Source organism: Sceloporus occidentalis, unplaced genomic scaffold, assembly GCF_023333645.1.
Source record: "Sceloporus occidentalis isolate IW3139 unplaced genomic scaffold, rSceOcc1.0.p SCAF_117, whole genome shotgun sequence".
Lineage (NCBI taxonomy): Eukaryota > Metazoa > Chordata > Lepidosauria > Squamata > Phrynosomatidae > Sceloporus > Sceloporus occidentalis.
Genome location: NW_028317097.1, coordinates 1,772,165 through 1,790,150, shown reverse-complemented (window position 1 = coordinate 1,790,150; position 17,986 = coordinate 1,772,165). Strand labels below are relative to the sequence as shown.

At 38.1% G+C, this 17,986-nt stretch overlaps 1 protein-coding gene across 1 annotated transcript in view; it reads left to right on the top strand.

Moving 5' to 3' along the window:
• The window catches only part of LOC149282403 (sperm-associated antigen 16 protein-like), a 294,140-nt gene that overhangs the window by 205,104 nt on the left and 71,050 nt on the right, over positions 1-17,986 (top strand). Inside the window, exon 13 of the mRNA XM_089498276.1 lies at positions 1,613-1,739. Within this exon, the coding sequence (XP_089354402.1) occupies positions 1,613-1,739 (127 nt within the window). The remainder of the gene's footprint in view (positions 1-1,612; positions 1,740-17,986) is intronic.

Here is a 17,986-nt window from a genome sequence, read left to right as displayed (position 1 = left end):
AATCTCTCAAGAAAGAAAGAAAAAAAACAAAAAAACTCAACATAATGCGTTTTCCCTATATTTGTTTCTATTTATAGATCCTTTCATAAGTGAATCCCCCATCCACATTCATAATAGGAAGATGAAAGACTGAAATACCAGAAATATTATTCCTAATTCTTATTAAAAATATGTTAATTTGCATTATTAAATACCCAAATACATATTAATCGTGTACGCTTGATTTTTTTTGTGTGTGTTTTTAAAGGTCCATACTGTCTTTTGGTCAACTGTATTATTCCTGTTTAACGAATAATGCGATTAAATGGTTAACCTTCGGATACTAATTCCAAATGCTTCCCTGAATAATTTATTTTTGTGTTCAGCTAGGTTATCGTTTAAAAACCCATTTGCTGCACATGACTTGGACTAAGGCCAAACATTTTGTGCAGGATACAATGACACACGAAGCAGAGAAGTGTGTCTTTATCTGACTGGCTATACACAACGGTGATTATCAGATAATTAAAATAATAATGTAGTCATTACAAAAGACTCCAAATCCAAATAGCTCCTAGCCTTTCACAGACAGGAAAATGTCTGCTAACATATTAATATTTTGTCTTTTAACGTAACTTTCTGCAACATGTTCTGCATTTTATCTAGAATTCGGTTTCTAGATTGTGGACAGTGCATTTTGCAATACCTTATGTGTTTATTCCAGTAAAAAAACTAATCTTGTGGTGGTAAACGTGACCAGGCATCTCGCATTCATGACTTGACCTCTCAGGGTTTTACTCAGAGTCTCCGGGTGAAGACCTGCTTCCCCAGGTCTCTGGGTCTCTTTCCTCCATGCCCTCTCCTGCCACTTCTTCTCCAACTTCTCACCCACTATGTAGGGCCAGCCCAACAACTATGCACAGAATACCCTGAGAAGTTCCCATTTGTGCACATGACCTTTGCAGTGAAGAGAATAGTAGCCATTCCCTTCAGATTAAGCAACCTCTACCAATATCCAAGAAAAGCATCTGTAAGAGTATTAAATGAGGATGGGTTTAAATAAGAACCAAAATATTGGGATAGGTGTCATAGGCTAGTACCATTCTGACTCTGTAGTACAAGGCATTGTAACTATTTTTCCTAGGATGGTCACTTTCAATGGCCAAGGAAGGAAATCTATTTGTTTTATTTGTTCACTTTCCACCTGATTTTCTGTTTGTATTCATACCTGTTTAAGTAATATTTTTCTTTTAAACAATCTTGAACACTGTGATATTCTTAAAAGCACCAAATATTCTGACTCTTGGAAAAAGAAAGACATCTTGATGTAAAGGAGGGACAAAGCGCTTTTACTATCAAAGAAAGGACTTTTGTAACTGCTTAACATATATACATGTCAATAATGGCTGAGTTTATGGCACCCCAGGTGGCTGCCCGGTACTAAGACTGGCCCTTATAGTGCAGGCATCATATCTGCCTTAGCATCGCTGTGCCGACTCCTACAGCTGCAAATCTTGGGACTCCTCTGGGAAATGGGAATGTTGGCCACTTTGGGTGGTGCATATACAGTATATAATACACATACTAAGAAAGGTCATGAGTTCTGTAAACCATTTTTGTTCTTTTGTGGCAGGGTGACACCATTGCGTCTTGTGACTCATATGGAGTACTGAAGCTTTGGGATGTTCGGAAAGTGGCAGCAATGTTAACGATCGATTTAGGCCCATACCCAGGAAACCAAGTGGCCTTTAACCCCTATGGTAAGTACAGTATGAAATGCAAAGGTGGATTAACAACGGGACATTTTCCCCAGGGACCCAGGAAACAAGGGGCGCACATCAGCTTTCTTTGCTGCAGTGTAATTTATCATACATTGGAATGAATACTTATAGCGGTGATTTGGGATTCCACTTATTGTGTTGGGCAGCAGAGATATTTACAGAATATTTAGAAACACATTTTCTGCAGTACGATCAATGACAACAGAATTATCTTCCTACTTCTATGGATAAATTAAAAAATGTACTGGAACTATGGAAAGGAAATGTAGCATGGCACGGTTGCCCCACCTGACCTTGATATACCCCTGCTGAGATACATCAGCATATATACATGGGAGCCTGATGATGTCGGTGGGGGAGCCATTACAAGCGGGACTAGCTCCAACCATTTGGTGGGGGGGGGGAAATGGCTATGGGTTGGGGTGTTTTCAGGATGCAGCCCAGAGCCCCTGAGAAGCTTCACCCAGAGTTTCCTGGCAAAACCCCAGGAGTTCCCAGGTATGTACATCCGCTGTAAAGGGAGCTGTTTCTCTTTCTGGAGTGACAAATGGCCTTCATATTAGGAATAAGGCCTCCTTATAAGGATTCTTTTCTTTTTATGTTAAATTAATATCTGTAAACATAATTGTGTATTTTTTTTGGTAGCCAACCTTGTCTTCCTTGAAATTATATAAAAGAGGTACTTAAAACATTTACCAATTTCCACTCTAAATTCTGCCCTCTGTCTACAATTATGATTATGTTGCCGCAAACTAACTGTTTTTGCCAGTTGTCTGGTATTTATTTTGTGAACTTAATCCCACAGAACACACCAACATGTAGTTCACCTATCATTCTTTAGTATGAGGACTTTGAAATCCAGTGAAAAACAATTTGGAAGCTTGCTGTTCATCGAAAAATGTGTTTTCATGTCATTTGCCCTTACAGGGATTGATTTTAAACATGGTTTTAACGCGGGGAAAGAAACGCGAGACACATTGTGATTTAAAAAATTATATTTTCCTTCATGCTCAAACGAAAGGAGTTGGCTTTGTGTCACAAATTCGTGCTGAAGAGGTTGTAAAGTGTGACCCAGTGGTTTGCAACCAGATATCGGAAATATAAAACACTCCTTAGGCCTTTTTAGAATCACGAAAAACTGATTCCTAAATTGGCCGGCTGAAAAACCGTGAACGTTTAGTTATAAATCAGTGCATGAACTTTGTATACTTGTGGTGTATCCGAACGGCAGAATATTTTTCATGCTCTTGTTTATAGCCTCTGGTAGTTAATGCTCTTGGCTTCAATTTCATCAATACCCAGAAGTGATTAATATGAAGCGTGTTTTGTCTTCAGCTTAGAGCTGCTGGCTTCACACAAGTAAGCAGAACACGCTAACAACAAAACATCAATATCAAAAGTGTGTTTATTCGCCATTTCCTTTGCAGATAGCAGGAATGTTGGGGTCTTTTAGTGGATGACTTGAAGGATCACCAATGGATATGTGGGCATGAGATATGGACAAGGTCTTTTACCTTTGTTTTATGTGTCTCAGTTACTACTGATCATACCCGGGAATTTTCTGTCTCTGGGTAACTGGAGACCCCCTTTGCGGGATGAGGTTAGGAGGTCTCCTTGACGTTTTTGCCTCATTGACTGGGGCGTGTCGCAACTCCGCTTCCACAACATGGAGTTTTCCCATGGTGACCCGTATGGGAATGCTACTGAGGATCTATTTAACAGTCAAATATCAGTGCGGTGCTTAACTCCATGATATAACAGGTTGTAGCGAACAAATCCAATTGGAGAGGAAACCCAGCTGCGTGCGAGTGTATGAGAGACCACTCTGTGCCCTGCATACTGGGTGAACCTCTCGGTCACCCTTCAAGCCAATGGCACGGAGACCTCTAAGCCATGTTTAAGTTCCTAAATTGGTTGGGGCCAGTGTCAATACAGCAGAAATCATGACAAATCTTCCCTATTTCATAAATGAAAACATTTTAGGTTGACTTTTCTTTTAAAAATATTGTGAGTGTCACTAACCAAATTGTGCCATATATATATATGAGATGAAGGTCTGGTGGTAAGTAAGGCCAGTGAGCTTCAGTTCTATAATTTTGGATTTTTATCAGTCTATATCAATCTTGATAAAAATCCATAATTATAGGCCAGAAACATTGCTAGACCTTGTTGCTTTAGTAAAAATGTTTTCATTAACAAGACTTTACTTTTGTACGTGTTACTTTTTGTTTATCTATCTATATATCCATCTATCTATCTATCTATCAATCTATCTATCTAGCATACGGGTGCACTGTAGTTCATACTTTTCCCTACATACCAGTAACTATGACTCTGCTATGTCTAATCTTTCTCTCTGCCATTTTTCCATCTCTATAAGCGGTGAATGAAATTACATTTGAATATTTGTTTTAAATTTAATTTCAGATAAACATTGCAAGCACTTATCTCAAGGGCTCACTAGAAAAGCTTCACATCCAAAACCAGTAATGTGCTGTTTGCTCTGGATGCTGAATTGGAAATACACATCCATTTAGCTGTGTCTTCTATTCAAGGATTACCCCATTTATGAAATCAACCTTCTGAGATTAGAAGCGATTGATATCTTTTCAATTTGCCAGTGGCACCCAGTGCACAATTACATTGAAATCGCTTGAGGAATACCTCAAGCCCTTGCTTCATTTGACTTCGATTTAGAGGTCATTTATATAACACCAATTGCAAAAAATTACCCCAGAAGAGCAATTTTTCTAAAGATGCTGCCTGCAAAATCAGTTTCTACTGTAATATTATGGACCCCCATAAGCAGCAAAGCAAAAAAAGCCCAGCAACCTATAAAGTAAAAACATCATTCATAAGTCACCACAAAGTAACAACTTTCCACTTATCCATGTAATTATATATATATATATATATATATACACATATATATATATATATATACACCGTATTTGCTCGATTATAAGACAAGGTTTTTTCCAGAGCAAATGCTCTGAAAAATACCCCTCGTCTTATAATTGAGATCGTCTTATAATCAGACCTCAAATAGGTCTGACTATGAGACTAAGATCCAGATCCCCCGCAGCTGCAGGGGACCTGGATCCTCCTGTATTATGCCCCCCCCAACTTACTGGAGCTTCCGAGTCCCCGGTGTGTAGACATCTACGCGTTTCGTGTAGACAACTTCCGCTGGGTCCATAGCGCAGACCTTCCCCGGCTGTCAGAGATCAGAGTTCCCCGGTGAGGTCAGAAGCACTGGTAAGTTTGTTTTTTAGGGGGGTTAAATGGGGGCATAAGGCATTTTCTGTAGGCAGAGTGCTCTATGAAATGCCCTTTAACCCCCTAAATGCCAGAGTGGCATATAGGGGTATAAGGCATTTCTGGAGGCAGAGTGGCACATAGGGGTCAAAAGGCATATCATGGGGCACTGTGGCATATAGAGGGTTAAAAGGCATATCATGGGGCACAGTGGCATATAGGGGGTGTAAGGCATTTCTGGGGCAGAGTGACAAACCTGGGGGCAGATGTGCATAACTGGGGGGCAGGTTGGAAAATAAAAGGAATTAAAAACAAAATATTTTTCTCAATCATAGCTTTTTTTTAAAAAAAAATGGTTTCCATGAATTAACATTTACTGGTAAAACTTTTTTCCTATAGGGTCGTCTTATATTCAGGCTTTTTCTTTTTTTCCTAAATTAATATTTAGATTTTCGGGAGTCGTCTTATAATCAGGGTCTTTTAATCGAATAATACGGTATGTATATAGCCTTCTACATGGTGGAAGCATAGCATTATTCAAAATGTCTTTGTATGCTGAAGGGGACATAACTTGTATAGTATATATACTTTATGATAAAAGCACTTGGATCATATAGCGTATGTTCCCAAAACCTATACTACTGAGAGAGTGAAAATGAGTTTCTCTAAATGTCCCAGACAGCCCTCTAAACAAAGACAAACATATTAAAGTTTATTCAGCCAAAAATTTATTACTTAACCGCTAAAAGAAGCTGCAGCTCCAGAGCTACAGTCTCCTGCATGATCTGACACTTCACACCACTGACTGGCAGCCAATTGAAAACTAAGCATTTTTCACCCATGCGCAGAGGGAGTCTTGTTATTCCCTCCGGAACGTTCGCCAAGCCAGTGCTAGAACTTGAAGCGAGGAAAGGTGCAAATGCGTATGGCAGAGCTTTATTAATATTTATCTAGATTGTAAGCCTGTTTGTCCATTGTACAGAACTGCACTATATAAAACAATAAATAATAATAATAATAATAAACCTGACCACAAAGTATGCTTGAAAATACATACCGGGGGTTATGTAAAAATGATTCTTGTGTATAATTTAAAAAGTCTATGCACCACAGCAACCACTGGAATGGTGCAATTGGTACAATCATGCTATTGGTGACTATTGTGATAAAGTAGATTTTCAAACTTTGAACCAGGATCCCTTTTTTACATAAATCCCCATTACAAAGAAAATATTTCTTACCAATTACGTTTGATACTTTTATTGAACATTTTAGGTGGCCCAAGATTATTATTATTATTATTATGGTTTCTCTGGAACCAGTCGCTCTAGGGCACGAGTAATAATTAATTACCCTACCTATAATAGAGCCTGTTCTTTTATCTATGCTAAATGCATGTTCCGCAAACTTGTTAAAATCGCTATAAATCTCTTGATATGCTAAATATGTTGACCTTGGTTCTAATATTCTCCTTAAAGTTGTCTGTGTTGAGCTTGTATCTCGGAACAAAAAGCTTAAAGAATAATATTGGGATTCCTTCAACTAGCCTCACAGTTTTGCTGAGATTAAAAGCAGCCAGTGAACTCCTGAACATGGATGTGTTCCTGGCAATCATGTCCTTCGACGTATCTCTAAAATGTCAGATTACATGTTTGACGGTTTAATGTCTGTACATTTATGATTTAGCAATTAAATATCTCTTTTCCTGGCAGTGATTAACAATGTATTCCTGGGACTGCTCAAATTCTGAGATGCCCCTCCAGGATTTTTCTTTGCGCTGTAGGATCAGATCACGTACGCCAACCACTAATTCACAATGAAAAAGAAGAGAGAGTAAATTAAGAGATTGGAGAAAAAAAGAGATATGTGATGAAAGGAGAGAGGTGAGGAGAAAGGGGAGAGATAAAGAACATGGGAGGAAATGATGAGAATAAAGAGAGGTGAAGAGGGGAGAGATAAAAAAGAAAGTGGAGAGATAATGACAAAATGGATAGAGAATTAGAAAGGATGTTTGTGCGTAAGGGCGAAAGTGAAAGGTGCTTGTGTGTGTATATGTGGAAAGGCATTGTAAGAGCAATGTATGTTTATATGTGTGTATGTTGACAGTCTATATGTACTATTAATGTTTTGGTCCTTAAAGGAATAGAATGATTTATTGTAACACATTTTAACCTAGGGACACTATTCAGTAGGAAAAAAAAATGATAGTTTGTTAAAATGCCCGCCATGAACCATGTCTGTGCCTGTCCCTGGTTAAAATGAGTGGATGTCTGTGTCAGTGTACAGGGTTATAATAAGTGTGTGTCGGGCGTTTAGAGTGTATAAGTAAAACTGTGTATGTGTCAATGTATAGTGTTAGACTATGTGTGTCAGTGTATGATGTTTGTGTGTGTGAAGGGATTGTTAGTTTATGGTGTTAGAGCATGTATCGGTGTACATTGCTATAATGAGTGTATGTGTGTTAGTGTACAATGCTAAACTATCTGGAGTGTGCTGTTAGAATGAGTATGTGTGTGGGTACCAGTGTACAGTGTTCGTGGATGGGGGTATCAGTGTATACTGTTAGACTGTGTTGGGTGTCAGTATACAGTGCTAGTGTCCACGTACAGTGTTAGAGTGTGTGTGTTGTATACATTGTTTGAGTGTCAGTGTATGGAGTTAGAATGTGTGTTAGTGTTTATGTGGCTGCATATAGTGTTAGGGTGTATGAGCACTAAGCAGTGGAAAGGCTATACAGAGTACAAAGCAGAATAGTTTATTCCTGTGCCTGCATGAGAACGATTGCTCTGCCTCATACTTTGTACGGCTTTTTTACTACTCGATCCTGCTAGGTCTTAAAAAGAGTGTAAAAGAATGGGGGGGGGTGCAAGAGAATAATCTTGCCTGTGGTGCCACTTAATCAAGGACTCATCCTGGATACAGTGCTGAGAAGCATCTCATGTAATGCCCCCATGACCAAGAAATATAACAGATCAAGTTTAGATATTAACTCTAAGAGGTTGGCAATCGTGCCAGACAAGAGCATGATATTTACCTTTACGGTCGCTTTAATGTGCAGCCGTAGATCGGATGCATACAGCTACACGCTACGCAAAACACACGTGTGTCATTTACCTTTCTTCCCCAGTCTGACACTGAACTTGAGATATACAGAATTGGAGGAAAGTTTATCTGTATGGTGGTATTTCTATTGTGGAATATGCAGACTTTCTGTTTCAGCATACTAGTATTTAAGTGTATTTTATTAATATTAACTAGCAGAGAAACCCAAAATGTTACGCATACAGTTTAAATATCGAGGCCCCTCAGAGCATGTGTCAAGGGAGACACAGGGGTTCCTCGAATATATATCGCCGCACCTTTCTTTAAGACAAACCTGTGATCAGTGCTGAGTCTGAAAAACCCTAGAACTGTAAAACGTGGCTCTATCAACCTTATGTCAGATCATATTAAGTGCGAGGTCTTCTATTAAGTCCAAGTCCTTGGGTAGTTTCCAATGATAAGAATAGCTGTGGCCGCAATAACCCTCTCTGATACTCTTTAAATCTGCCCTTAAAATGTTTTTCACGCCCAAGGCTGTGTGATATTTATTTATATATTCCCCCTACTTATGTTGACAGAATGATGCGAATCCTCTTTTTTTGAAGGCTGGAATTAATTAACCCTTTACTTTGGACACACATGAACACACACACACACACACACACACACACTGTTGTTTAATAAATGGAAGAGTTTCTGTCGCCTGCTTTGAAAGTTGCAGCACTGCATGTGAGTCCTGGCTTAAATACAAGTGTTTAATCTCCTAATTAGTTCCCTCCTGTCGGCAATCAGTTAGATGCTGAGCATCCTTGAAGGTCAGTTTGTCCTTCTTCCATTGAATCTTTTAAAGAGACTATACTTGGCCAGCATCAGCACCTGGATAGCTGCCTGCCTCGAGACTTAGTCGCTCGGACATTTAACTTGAATTTTGGAAGGAAACATGAATAGTGATAGCCGTAGACATCTGAGGTTGTTGGCAGCCGCGTCAGCCTGTATATTGCTTGTCTACTACCAATGCCTAAAGCATTCCTGCTTTATTAACCTGTCGTGGGCAGAATTGTGCATTGTGGAACACTGGCACTCAGTGAGTTAAAAATATTGTCCTTTTCTATTTTCTATTTATTTTTGCATTTCAATAAAATTTACAGACCTGGCTCCCTGCTCATTCTAAAATCTTGCTCTTGATTTCCGCTATGCTGATAATATTTATGCAATCAACAGCCACCGCAGCGACCTTTCCAAATATTTTTGCACTTTTAGCTATTCTAAATGTTTCAATTTTACAGACATTACTGTTTCCACCTGATTGCTTATTACAGGGAAACGATACCCAAAATATAATTTAACCATAATAACCCTTAGAAAGCGAGTCTTGTATTCCACCATCAGCATTTTGTGTTGCGTAAAGCTCCGACCTGCTGATTTAAAAGGATACAGTCAGTAAGTCAGTGCGGCTGGAAATGAACAGTTTTTAGTTTTTGTAATCATACTGATTGCCAAGTATTATATAAACAGGGATTTATGTGGCATCATTGTTTCATATTTTTATCACCATGAAAGTAATGTTATTTCATACAAATGAACTTATGGGAAGTTAAGTAACTTATCATACTCTCCAACATTTGAGGTGTCTAAAGTGGGACACTCTTGTTGGGGTGTGTGGCTAGAGGTGGGGAGGGAAAAAGGTAGGAGGGTGGGGATGGGGGCAAGAGGGACCATGGATGGGACCTACAATTGGGCTACCTACTCACTTTACTCTACCAATCGCCAGGAGGCCATACAGACCTCCATCGATTGTGCAGTTCCCTTGGCCATCAGAGGAGGCCAGAAGATCTCCCCAGCAAGCCCGTGATCCCCACTGCCTGCAAAAGTGGAACAGTGGGGCAGCAATGCTGGACAGTTCCCAAAGATTGGGACTGTCTTTCAAAGTTGGTATATTTAGGTGTTATGGCTGTGGTGGAAACCTGGTGCCATGTATTTTGAATGTTTTGTATAGTTTTCATATATAGCATCTGTGTTTATGAAATAGAATAATAACAAATTGCCACACTAATGAAATCTAATAAATCCTGTTTTATATTTTAGCTTTCATTTTTGTTAATGTTGCCTGACAGGCCTAAACACGCTCATCTGATTTACATATATAGGTAGAATAAGTCTCTAATCACCATGTAATGGGACCGTGGGACTCACTTAAACCTATATTGAATCTGTTGTAAGCATGCTTATAATATTAATATAAACACAAGGTTATTGTTTAATGTTAATTGGCAACAGTTATAAGAGTTTCAACCTTGCAATACCTTGTACACAAAGAACAGAAAATGGATTTATAAATGAAATTGTGTAAATAACATGCCCCATCCTCCCTCCAGACCTCTAGTCATTTGAAATAACGGGAGATATTGCAATTTCAAAATTTTATATTAACCCTTTCGTGTTCTCTCATTGGCAGCAGTGGTTATGGCAGCGGGGGTGATGGGGATTTATCTATGGAATGTTTATGAAACAAACATTAATGTATACCCTTAACCCTTATTTATAGATGCATAAGATATTGTCATGTTGTTTCCCCACATGCCAGATAAAGGATTTTTAATTGAACCCTATGTTAAATTATTATTTCTATATTTTGTATCCCTAGACTGGAAATACCCTGGTAACTTGAGCAAAATGTTCCATCTGTCATTCTCTTGAACTGATTAAATACACAGACCACTCTGCTCAGAGATGTCTGTACTTGTGCTGAAGGATTGATCCCTGACCTTTCTTTAAATTCTGTAAAGAACCATTTTTTCCTTTACCTTCATATATCTTTTAAACGACAGTAGGGCATTGCCTAGAGATGGAACATTTTGAACCGACCTCATGAGGTCCGATATATTCACAAGGTTTAGTGCTAATTCACCATATATCTCTGCAATTTAAGTTTTCATGTACACTTCATAATGGCATAACCTAATGGAATTGAATATCATTGATTTCTGCAACAAAGTGATTGCATACATTTTAATATGCATGGCAAAATGTCAACCTACGTAATATGTATGAAGGTATATATGCAAGGCTGTTCAAACCGGATGGACATGGAGGCTTCTAGTTTACACTGACATCCAACATCTTGTAGAAATGTATGCATTATTCTCTGACTGACAATGGTTGTAGGGGTCCTTTGTATGAATCATTACAGGGCCACCACCAGGTCCTCATCCCACCCTTTCCACAAGGAGGTAATGGAAGAAGCGCAAGAATAGTGTTCTCTGTGTTATCAATTCTGCTAAATTTCAACGTTCATGTGTGTTATCACTGACAACTCAAGGGTATAGCTCATAGGGGTATCAATAATGCTGCGTCAAGCATATGCTGCCAGCGGCATTTAGATGAGATATCTCCCACGTGGAGGTCTCCTACTAGAGATGACTCATCAAAAACCAGGAACCAGGCATGTCCCTGTTCCTGGCTCTTTAAAAAACCCAATATATATATATATATATATATATATATATATATATATATATATATATATATATATAGATAATATATATATATATATATATATTATATATATAATGTGTTGAGGAACGTAGTATGGATATATAGTATATAAAGTTAATTTTTCCTGTGTTCAGTAAAAAAGCAGGTATGAGCAAGAAAATAAAATCTTTGTTTCTAAGTCCCTTAAGGCGAAACAATCACCCAGCTCACCATAACTGCTGACGTCTTCATAGCCAGTTGACTTGCTCCTCTCACAAGCTCTGCGTTCATCTGCTTCGTAACATTTATCTGGAAAACTCAGGCAGTTCCTAGGATAATGGAACCGTTCCAAGGCAGTGAAGCTGCAGAGAGCAGATGTGGTTTCAATCATAAAGCAGGAAATGCAACCAAAAGGTGATTCCTTTTACATGGGATAAATTGTTTCTCTCTACTGAGGTCCTCAAAGAGCATTTGGTCTAATAATTTCTTCTTGATAGCCAGCCAACAGTGCTTTCTATTGGCCTATGAAATGGCCAAAGTGTCGGAGAAAATTAGGCAAAGCAGCGCCGAGATGGCCTATTGGGTCTCATCTATCTCCACCAGGAGAAACTAGTTACCTGTGAAAATGTCGATTCTGCTTAAATGAGCCCATCTGTCTGTATCCCATCCATCTTAAATGTAATGCCACCTAGAACTCCCTCCCTCTGCATGTAAGAAACACAGAACATAGTCTTCCCTGCTTAAAATAAAGCAGTAGTGGTGCTGAAGGGACAGCTACCCAGTCAGCGCGGTTATCGGAGAGGACTCCTCCGTAGCAACAAGACTTAGATTAACTGGTCACAACATTATATACTTTTTAAGTTTATACCTGCCAACTCACCAAAATGTATTTAGGAAAATATATTTGTTCTATCCAGTCATTGTAAACACATTGGGGAAGATGTCTCAAATACCAATTGTAGTAATGCCAATGCACTCCTCCCCTGTGCTCCTGGTGCATGGACATGTTATTTAGCTGTGTTTCACAGCACAGTAATGTATCATTTTCTTGTAAATATATTAAGGATTCAATAAACTCAATGTTTACAGAATAATTATAATTAAAATGATAATAGTAATAATATCTGCTCCTCTTTTGGAACTTATTAAATGCTAGTGTTCATTATGCACAGAGACTGCCTTATAATCCAACATTTTTGTTGGAATACATTCCCTCTATAAATCATCCTGGATGAAAACAGCCAGTAATTTGACTTTGTTGGTAAAACATTTCCAAAATGTTAATCTGAAAGCATTTGTGCCCATAAGTACATCAGAGAGGCAGCCATCGAATGAAACACGGTAAAATCTAAGTGGTTTTGTTGACCTGCCTAGTTGCAAACATAGGTTGCTAAGTGTTATTTAATTAAAGATAAAATAAATCACTTCTCAAGATGAATATTGTCGACAACGAAAACACTCTGTTGTTTATTCCAGTTAACAGGAGAGTTTGCTGGAGACTTCTCTTTCAGCTCCATGACCTCAATACACATCATGAAAGCCAAATCCCAATAAACATTTGCTACAGGATAAGCTTGGTTGATCCTGTATAATACATAGACATATTATTGAGATTTCTTCAGATGTTCCTCACCCATTAAAGTATGTATAAAGACAGGGCTTGCTCGGACCTTCTTGCTGGAGAAACCTACCAGTGTTGGCCCTTCATAATGAATAATGCAGTAAGGAAACCATAAGCCTCACGTCATCTCTCCCTTCTCTAAACTTGTAGCAGACCTCAGAAAAACCCAAGCCTACATAAGGCCACCACATCCGTTACTATTCTCCATCCATCAGTCAGATGAAAGGTAATGCCCAGTGCCTCAGATGAATCTCTCACATTCCATATGTATAAGACAAAACCGCCTCAATTTTACTTTGTCAAGTATGTTGGGTCTCCTAGGTTATCCAAAAAACAATGCTAATAATTGTAATAACATTAACTTGGCTGTTTGGGAACTAATAAATCCTCCAACCCACCTTGTTGGCTGAAAAAAAAGTTAGATTTTTTTCAAATATGCCCATGCATACTGTATACTATATCGACAAAATTGGGACACACCTCTTAATTATCGAAATCAGAGTTTGGACTAGGCTGAGTGAAGAGAAATCTTAATGTCAAGAAGTTTGGACAATGCTATGCTTTCAACTTTGTGGGAACAGTTTGAGGAAGACTCTTTTCTATTCTATCATGACTGTGCCCCGGTGCACAAAGCAAAGTCCATAAAGACATGGTTAGATGAGTTTGGTGTGCAAGAATTTGACTGGCCCACACATTGAACACCTTTGGGATGAACTGGAACGGAGATTGCAAGCCTCACAAATGCTCTACTGGGCAAAAATTCCCACAGAAGCATGAACGTGGGAACTGCTATAGCCGCAAAGAGGGACTAAAGTCATATTAATGCAAAGTCATCAAAGTCCCTGTTGGTGTAGTGGTCGGGCGTCCCAATACTTTTATCCATATAGTGTATTTATACAAGCATATCAATTTACATTTCTTAAAGTCTTTTTATTGCAAAACACAGTTTATGTGTAAATAGAAACATAGAATTTGACGGCAGATAAGAACCATTCGGCTCATCTACTCTGCCAATTTATCCAAAGGCATCAGTATCTCGGTGCTAGTACGGCAATGGGAGATAAGAATGTCTTGGATTCCCATTAACTGCTGTGACCCTCATTCTTAGTTTGTTGTGTGTATAATGTTGACACTGTCCAACCACTGAACAGATTAGTTTTGCTACTTTTAACCACAAGCTTTGTCAACAGTGCAATCATTATATCACAACTCTGCATGTACGGCTGAGTACCAGCAGACAATAGCTATATTAAGAAAAAATACCCATGAAAAATCACACTGTGTCTAGAATGTTTTACCATCGTCGGGCCTGTTATGCGTAATGAAAATGTTAGCTTTACTTGTATGTTGTTTTATGGTTATTAATATGATTACTATCAGAGTTACAGTATGTCAGCGTTGGCAGCTTCCGCAGCTACAGAATTTATCCTGGGTGCTGCACAACACAGCTGATACATAAAAACAGAACGCCGAATTAGGGAGGAAATGTTAGAATTACTGTTGTGATAATAGCCCATCATATTTTAGACTCGTCGTCCTTTATGGCTTTCATAAACACTCCATAAAGTAGTTAAACTGGTTGTGTGAGATAACAAGCTAGGAAATCTTGTTTATTTATTTGAAAATGCAAGCTGACCCCTTAAATTGTATAGGATGTTAAGAAGGTTTTACTGGAGCCTCAAAAGGGTTAAAATGCAGAATGAATCTAATTTGTGTATCGGCATCTATTAACAAATCTTGTCTTTCAAGATCAGTTTCTCCTATAACAAGTAAGAAAATAGAGCAGAAATTTAGTGGAAATGTTTAAATTGGCTAATATGAGAGCAATACGCAAAATAAAGTGTATTAGTACAATATTAAAGAGACATATGTCACAATACAAGGCTGGCGAGCACACGAAAAGCAGGTCTAGGGTAAGTGTCTGGAGACACTTATGAAAAATGCATTCTCCGGGGCTGCGTTAAAGTTAATGCTGCCCTGCAAGGAGTGGTGCCAGTCCCAACTTCTACATTATTAATACTTATGAGTTTTATCAGGCGCATTGGTAACTTCAGTTCTTTGAAAGGGTGTCACAATTTCGCACAATTTTGCACGGATCACTACTACCTTGTTTTGTGTGTCCGTTTTAATGTAAAATCATTTGCAATCAATTAGGAAGCCTAAATATTTAAACAAGCCAAGCGTAGCCACATAAATATCCGAGTGTTGCAAAACCTGGAGCGTATCGGAAAATCACAGTCCTCCCTGCGAAAAAAAAAAAAACGCACATTGATTTTGTCTTGAATCTTCCAAGCACCTATTTATTTTGTTGACACTAGTAACAAACCTTATCCGGACCACACCAGCATCTGTCTTTTTTATAATGCGTCTTATAAAAGAAGTGACCAGGGCAGGCTGCCTTTTATTAGGCCGCTAATATGTTAGTGTCATAATGTTTACAGCAGATAAAATCAACTATATTCGCCGGTCATTTTTTGCCGCACTTTATAATTTCTTCTAAAAAGTTGTATAAAGGTAGAAAGAAGCTCACTTTGATATATTATATTGTGCATGTTTGGACCTATTTATCTTTTTGAATTCTATAAAAAAAAGATCAGGACATTGTATGAATGTAGGAGGCTAAAACCGGCCCTCGCAAACATATGTGAGATCAAGCTTGTTATCTGCACGGTTGGATTGGCCTCCAACAAAAAAAAGTTTCTTGTGTATTTTAGAAGAACGCACGTAAGCTAAAGCATTAGAAAAGATCTAAGCTTTCTTCTATATCTAGTCGTGTATCATGCTCGATAAAAATAAGATGTTTTGGCTTTGTTATTTTTGTTATTTTATTTTATGATCAAAAAAAAACATTTTGGCATTTTAATGAAATGAAAAAAAGTATTTTTGTATCTCTCCAAATAAAGACTTTTGATCAACGATAGTGTAACTGCCGGTAGCGATATCTAATTATTTATCTGATGCCAAGATTTCAGGTGACTGAACTGATCAAAAAGTCTGTGTGGTAAGTTTGGTGGAGAAACAAAATGATGAGGAAAGTATATTATTTGACTAAATTGACAAAGGATTTTCAAATGTGTTTGCAGTACTGCTACGGTGGCACATTGAGATAGCTCAATGGTTTGTTTTTTTTTTAACAGGGACATACCACCGACCTTGTGTGACCTTTAGGGTATCAAAGAACCCCATAGCTTTAACTATACTCTTGGATCCTTTGCTGTAAGACCATGACAAAATAACAGACAATAGCTGGTTTCTGCCTCAATCTGCCTCAATATTGGACAATATCGTGAACCGAAAAAAAACAAAAAACACGTGTCACTCAGGTAGGGTGTAATAAAAAATTTAATAATAGTAATACTTCCCTAATTGGACCGCAGCTCCCAAATAACACTCTCCTCAAAGTGTAAAATGCAAACAAACCAAAAAATGTATGGGGCGCAGGAACATATATAGGAAAAAACAAAATGGAAAACAACACAATATAGTGTAGATTGTACTTCCAATATTAATGATTAAGTGATATATTGCACTCACAGGAAAAAGAGGCAAATCCAACCCTTCAATATGGACTGTAAAAAGGCTTTAATATTCTTCAATGAAAATCTAAAAAACAAATTTAAAATAGTGCAGTATCTTAGGTAAAAAGCATATACCAAATAGAAATGCACTCACAATTTCCTCATGCATAAAATGCATATACAGGCATAGGTTAAAGTCCAATTGAGTCTTTTTCTACGCGTTTCGCCCTTAGGCTTCTTCAGGAAATCAACTGGTAAGGTCTCTGCGTGTATCAGCAAAGTCTGTAGTCTGTAAGTCTTTTTACCTAAGATACTACACTATTTTAAATTTGTTTTTTAGATTTTCATTGAAGAATATTAAAGCCTTTTTACAGTCCATATTGAAGGGTTGGATTTGCCTCTTTTTCCTGTGAGTGCAATATATCACTTAATCATTAATATTGGAAGTTCAATATTGGACAGACTGTTTCAACTGGACCCGTGTTCCACTGTTTAAAGAAAAGTTAAAAAAAAAATATTACATGGTCCCATGCAGGAACTGTAACTTGCTTATTTTTTATTTTCTCAGCTTATTGGGCTGGTACACTTAGTGGTCTTTCATAGTCTTCAAGTGTGGTCATGCTGTAGGAAGACCTGCTTTCAGAATACAGAAGTGATACCTGAGGACTACCTTGGGCAAGTTACCTGGAGTTCTCTCTTTTTTTGGTTGAGTGACTTTACAAGGATGGGGCTAGCCACATGTAAGAATGGAGCTAGCCCTATGTGGTAGCCCCAAACAATACTAAGCAGGAGGGAAAGTGGGTGTTGGGTGGGCATTGATACTGCTCTTCTGCTTGGAGAAAGAACAATGTGACCCAGATACTTAGGGAAAGCAGCGCTTTACCTGGAGATTCTGGGTCAAACACAGAGTTCCAACATATGCCTATGACTTAACACGGCCTCATATCAGTGCCGGTATAAGTGAGAAAATGAGGCGTTACCAACACACTTTGAAGCATCCTTCTAAATACCAGGTATTCTAAATTGATCACAAGATGCATAGAAATACCTTATTTTATTGTGTTATTTGCTGCCTGTGAAATGTTATGAATATTTTAATAAAATATTGTTTATGCTAGATGTGTCACATCTTTATAATTACATCAAGAGTATTCCCTCAATTAACTCATTTATTTCAAGTATTACACATTTCCTGTTCTCATCATATTTACCTTTGCTTTTCATCTCCTGTTTCAAAGCTGACCTTTCTTCTGATGTTTCTCCATTCCATTCCATTCTCCCCATGTATTTCTGGCATTATGACCTCTGCCTTT